The 6422-nt window shown below is 32.6% G+C and overlaps 1 protein-coding gene across 1 annotated transcript; it reads right to left on the bottom strand.

Annotated features, from left to right (window-relative positions):
- Positions 1–255: 255 nt before the first annotated feature.
- Positions 256–1884, bottom strand: LOC145018528 (uncharacterized). Its single transcript, XM_078976403.1, has 2 exons — positions 1686–1884; positions 256–1562 (listed from the first exon to the last, which is right to left on the bottom strand). The coding sequence occupies exons 1-2, from the start codon at positions 1731–1733 to the stop codon at positions 783–785; spliced, it is 828 nt and encodes a 275-aa protein (XP_078832529.1). The 5' UTR covers positions 1734–1884; the 3' UTR covers positions 256–782.
- Positions 1885–6422: the final 4538 nt, after the last annotated feature.

Raw genomic sequence — 6422 nt, 5'->3', positions numbered from 1 at the left:
ATCTCAGGTGAAGAGCCCACATCCACCAAAAACTCTACTACCCAATCCACACCTTTCACATTATAATATGAAAAGTGAAAGTAGAATTTTCCACGACAAAAATGATTAAGCTCACATAAATATTTTTTTTTCTTTTTTCGATGATACACAAAACCATGAAACTTTAATGATTTGCTATTTAATAACGTATCAATATAAGATTCGAATGTATATCTTGTCTTCAACAAGTCTTAAAAAGTAACCACAATCACAAAATTAATGTAAATCAAACGTATATTCATTCATAGGAACAGTTTCCCGTCCTTCTGGAGGACCAAAAACCTCGCCAAAAATCACATTTCTTATGTGAAAAAAGAGTAAACAACACCAAAAAATATTAAAAAAAAAAAAAACAAACATGTAGAATATAAATAAGTCAGTCTCCTGTCGTTTGAGATGACTTAAATTCTGAGTTCATATTACATTACCAAAAATATCAATTTCAGCCTAACCGAAAGAACTACGGAATAGTGGAAAAGGAAAGCCCTCAATCAAACATAGAGGCTCAAAGGGTTTGATTGTGCCCTCTCTTTTTTTTCTTTTTTGCTAATTATGGTTAGGATACTTAAGTTCTAAGAAAAAAGTAATTAATGTACATCAATTCTAAAGGGTAAAGAGCAAAGGGTCCATCCTGGCCATCCCTTTCATCCTAATAAACTTTTTCCAAACCTAAAGAAAAGGATGGAAATTGACATATTAATTTGTAGCTAGATTATGGTTGGAGGGAATCAAAATACTTGTCACTAAATGTTGGTCAATGGTGGTGATTGGTGAACAACCTTTTGGTTCTTGGTGTTGGTTGTGGGAGTAGAATCATAATCATAGTCATGTGCTTCACAACTTTGCTCAAAACCCCTTTTCCTAGTCATGATCATACATCCACCACCATTGTTGTTGCCACCGCCAATGATTGTGCTAACACACGAGTCTTGGTGGAGGAGCATCCGAGGTGTGGTGGTGGAAGTTGATGGGATAGTCACGGGTGGGATCTCTATTGAGTTGAGTTGCGGTGGTGGGTGTTGCCACTGTGGAAGCGGGCCGGCTAGAAGCAGGGTTTGGAGTAACGGGCCCGCTTCCACTACTGCCTGCAAGAACTTACCATTCTCTGGCAAGCCTTTTTTCAACACTACATTATCCACGATTTCTGGTGGTGTTTGTTGCGGTGGCAACGAAATCCTTTCCATTCCTTGAGCTCCAACAAAGTTCTCATCAGAACCTGAAGACGAATCCACACCTAAGTTATGGTCGTCTTCTTGGTAACTTGTAGGAGTGGTTCTAACCAAAGAAGTAGTAGCATTAGCTTCAAATTCTTGAATCTTTTGTTGGAGTATTATGTTTTCCAACACTAAGCCTTGACACTTCAATTCGGCTTCATCTCTTTCTTTAATGGTCTTTGACAAAAGACATTTGAAATGCAAAACTTCATCTCCTTTTCTTGCAATCTCTTCATGAGCACATGCAATTGTTGTTTCTAGTTCCAACGTGTACAGCAAAGTGTGTTTCAACTCTTGGATTCCTTGCGCCTACTCAACAATTAAAACAACTAAATGGAATTAACACCAACCACAAAAGAAGAATAGAATTATCGAGATTTTGGTTAACTATTTTAATCAGAATCAAGAAACCATTCACGAAGTGGTCTTTACCTCTTCTTGGTAGTAATCCCAATTAAAAGGACTACATTCATCCTCCATCTTGATAAGAGCACAAAGCGAGAGTGCGTGTGCGTGTTTTGCGTTTTGCAAGTTGAGGGAAGGGTTTTAAGTAGAAGTTGTTGGTTTCCTTTTGCAACTTTTGCTTTTGCTTTTGGGCCTTTTTATTTTGGGGTTTTCTTCACAATGGCGACAAGAGGCTGTGAGGTACCAAGGAAAAACAAAGGCCAAAAGCAAGTAGAATAGAAAGTTCAAGCATAGTGCTTTTTTAATCCCGTTGAAAAATCTTTTATAAGATCCCAAAAGAATATATATATATATATATATATATATATATATATATATATATATATATATATATATATATATATATATATATATATATATATATATATATATATATATATATATATATATATATATATATATATATATATATATATATATATATATATATATATATATATTCATGTGAGACGGTCTAATTTTGTGAGACCGTGAGATGCATTTTTAAAAATTTTTTTTTTTAGTTAATTCAAGTTCCAAAAATAATATTTAAAAAAAGAATTTTTGGATTTTTTCATTTTTTTTCATTTTAAAATTATTTTTTAGAATACATCAGCGTAATATTCTATTAGAATATTTCACGTATTTTTCAAAAAAAAAATGGAATTTATTTTTATTTATTTTTAATTTTTAAATTTTTTTTAGTTAATTCAAGTTCCAAAAATAATATTTAAAAAAAGAATTTTTAGATTTTTTCATTTATTCTGCATTTTAAAATTATTTTTTAGAATATATCGGTGTAATATTCTATTAGAATATTTCACTTATTTAAAAAAAAAACGGAATTTTTATTTATTTATTTATTTTTTAGTTAATTCAAGCTCCAAAAATAATATTTAAAAAAAAGAATTTTTGGATTTTTCAATTTATTTTGTATTTTAAAATTATTTTTATATTTGGTCTTACGGTCTCACAAAATTAGATATTTTTCGACAAGGAACCATTTTAAACTATAGAACTAAGAAACCATTATTTTTTCAAGTTTTAGATTTTTTTATTTATAGAAATTCTAAAAATATAGAAATTCATAACTTTTAATCTTTTTTCTATTAATACCAAATTTGATAATTATTTTTATTTATTTATTTTTTTATATGTTCAGATTCAAATTGTGAATCTACACTATAAATCATTAATTTTGAATAAATTCACTGTATGAATCTGCACTGATTCACAATGTGAATTTGCATAGATTCACAGTGTGAATCTAAACAGATCAAAACTAATTTTTTTTTTCATAAAATTTGATATCAATGGATGGAGGATAAAAGTTATGAATATTTATATTTTTAGTTTTTTTTGTATGAATTTTTTTTCCTAAAAGTTGAAAAAAGATTGGTTCTTTGGTTCTAAGGTTTAAAATGGTTTCTTGTTGAACCCAATTATTAACAAGGAACCAAAGAACCAATCATGAGCGTCATAAATTATAACATTCCGACTCTTAGGTATGAATTTCAAGAAATTTATACAACACTTATGTGACAACCCGAAAATGTTTGCCTTGTAAAGTCAAGCCAATCAACCTTAAGTCAGACTCGCTCCTACTAACTTTTAGCACTATTTATAGTCTGTTTGAGTATTTTAAGCCTAGTACATCTAAGGAATGAATGATAGGAAGTACCTGCTAAAGTTCTAAACCAACAAACAAGCCATAAACCCCTTTATAAGGAGTCTACGGCCAAGACACATGAGTTTACGACCGTAAACTCATGGTGGCTGTAAACTCTAGGCCGTAAGGGTGTTGTTCCTTCATTTCTTCCTCATTCTTCACCATTTCAAGTCAAGAAACCAATTTCTCTCTCAAGTATCATAAGGATCTTCACTTTGTTCTTCAAAAGTGTAAGTATTTCATTCCTTGATTATCTGATACATCTTCTTATCTAGCATCATCCATTGATTCCATCCATTATAATCATCTTTTGGTTAGATCTTCAAGAACACCAAGAACACACACTAGTGTTCTGGTCCAAAATCAACCTTTTTAGCTTCTATATCGTAAGTATTAGTTCCCTATACTCGATATCTAGTTAAGACACATGTTAAACACTTTGAAATCATCCATTCCGTAAGAACAAGAGGTGTTTACAGCCAAGAGCATCTCCCTTGGCTGTAAACCCTAGTTAGTGGTGCATTTGAGCCTTAAACTCTCCCTAAGGCTTGGAATTAAGGCTAGAACACTCCTTTGTGCTTTGTAAGACCTTGAAACACCTTTTCATGCACCTTTTACCATGAGTTTACGGCCGTAAACTCCATGATTGTAAACCTATGGCCTTAAACACCAAATGGTGGTCGCGAACCCTCATTTGATCAATCACATGTGATTCAACACTTCATTTCAAGTGTTTCATAGTTCCTAAAGGTGTTTCCTTGCATAGGATTGCTTCTAAACACTATATTCATGCCAATATATGCCATTATATGTCATTTAGGACTCGTTTGTGTCTTGGGAGTTCATTTGTGGAACTTCTCATCCTTACACGCATATTTGTTTGAATCACGCACATAAGGTGAGTTCATACCCCTATAATTAATCTTTTAAACTATTTTAAATGCTTTTAAGGGGGGGGGGGGGGATACAAGTTGAACACAATTGATAATTGTGTAAATGTTTGTTATAAATATCTTTCAAAAGATTGCTTATGTCTTTATAAGTTATTAAAACATTTCAAAAACTCTTTTAAAGTTACGTGACTTTATAATTTAACAAAACTCCGTTTTTAAAGTACAAGCATAACTTAGTAGCAAAATGAGTCTTTTCAATAACAGTTCAAGTAAAAGAATAGTAAACTATAAAGGGCATAGTTTAGAGGTTCATTTCATAATAGATACTAGAGCATACTATAAAGAGAAACAGGGAGGTAAATACTATACATCAGAGAGACATACTATACACTATACTGTTGGGTTTGGTATAATACAACAGCCTACGGTGCACATACAACCCTAAATACCTTGGATCTATGTTTTCACTAATTATACATGCAAATGGTTTCCAATGCATTAAACCTATAACTAGCATGCATTTGACATAAACCATATAATATACTAGTTAGGGAAACATACCTTTTATGTGGTTTGAAGTCTTGATGTATTTGGCCTTAAGAGCTTAGCACCAATAGTATGAAATGCCTCAAATGGAATCACAACACACCTAGGACAAAGGTGGCTCTTGAGAGAGAATTCCATGCACCAAAACACCTCTATATTTCTCTAAGAAAAGAAGTGGTGATTTTGGCTATGGAGTAACCTATTTATATGTAGGATTCTAAGGGTCATGGGTATAACCCATAATCCATACCCATGGGTTTTATGATCCATGGTTCATGTGGCCCAACTCTTTATGTATCCATACATAAACTTGGTCCAACATGGATCATAAGCCCAACACATATAAATATAACTAATTTTCATAATTAGTCCCCATAGATTTAATTAGTCTATTTTGATCACTAAATTAATTCCAAATTAATTCTTGATCGATACTAATTAAAACATATGATTTCATATTAATATATTATAACTTATAATATATTAATAAACCATAAATAACCTTCTCTCAAAAGTCCATCCTAACAAATTGTCCTGATGATATGCAACCCAAATGGACCATGCTACTCTCGGGTCAAGTAAATACCAATAATAGTTATGGGCTTAGACATCTAATCCAACAGTCTCCCACTTGGATAAGTCTAAAACTATTATTGCAAGTACGACTTCATAACCAGACTAGCAATCGTAGTTCTTAAAGCCGCTGTCGAACTCTGAACAAATCAATGACGCGTCGATTAGATAAGGGATCATATATTCCTCCATTCTAAATATCATATGGACTGAGACATGGATTATAATCATTCTCTCTGTCCATTTGTTGTTTCCCGATTTCCGATTTATGACGACTGACTAATTGAACAAATCAAATCATTCCTGGCCCGTACGAGCACTTCCATTTGTCATCATCAAATCATCGAGGGGCCCACAGATATCGCTTTTATCCCGAAGGTAAAAGGAATGGATAAACTTCGAATCATATGGCTTGTTCTACTACTTGTTGAATCATACACAAAGGCACGTTTTATAGCACCGAGTTACCAAATGCGTTTTCGTGCAATCAATGTACAACCAACTCATAGTAACAACTCATATCTCTAGGCTTGAAGAATATAAGATATTATCGTCTCATGATCACTCGTGATAAAATCCAGGAAGTGATTCCAATGAGCGCGGGTTGAATCCAATACTCAGAACTTATGAGCACTCATGAGTGTTGTAGCCCTTTGTCCAACATCTTAGACCTCTACAAGCCAACCCATGATAGTCTTGATTCATATCTACTTCCAACATATGACCGACTGTGGATGGTTTGAATAACTTAGTCATTCCGGAAGAATAACCTAGTTTATTCTGGAAGTCAAAACATGCAAAATGAAACACAAGAATAATTGAATCCAATATGGTATCAAAACCTATGAACATAAATAAAACACCTTTTATTTATCACCATATGATTACACATTATTCATTGTATACTGTTTCAGCTATCAACTTTATTATTGAATTTAAAACAATAGTTGTCCCATGCTCCAAGCACGTACACTATGTTTTCTAAACACTAGTCATGCCACACACCAAGTATGCATACTATGTTTGTCTATGATCTTTACTTTG

This window comes from Lactuca saligna, chromosome 9 (assembly GCF_052625555.1).
Source record: "Lactuca saligna cultivar CGN05327 chromosome 9, ASM5262555v1, whole genome shotgun sequence".
NCBI lineage: Eukaryota > Viridiplantae > Streptophyta > Magnoliopsida > Asterales > Asteraceae > Lactuca > Lactuca saligna.
Note: the sequence above shows the minus strand (reverse complement) of the source record. Positions and strands in the feature narration are given on the sequence as shown.

Coding starts and splice junctions, on each gene's coding strand:
- LOC145018528 (XM_078976403.1), bottom strand. CDS start 1,733: ATGGAGGATGAATGTAGTCCTTTTAATTGGGATTACTACCAAGAAGAG. Junction 1,563..1,685: donor GGGATTACTACCAAGAAGAG/GTAAAGACCACT, acceptor ATTGTTGAGTAG/GCGCAAGGAATCCAAGAGTT.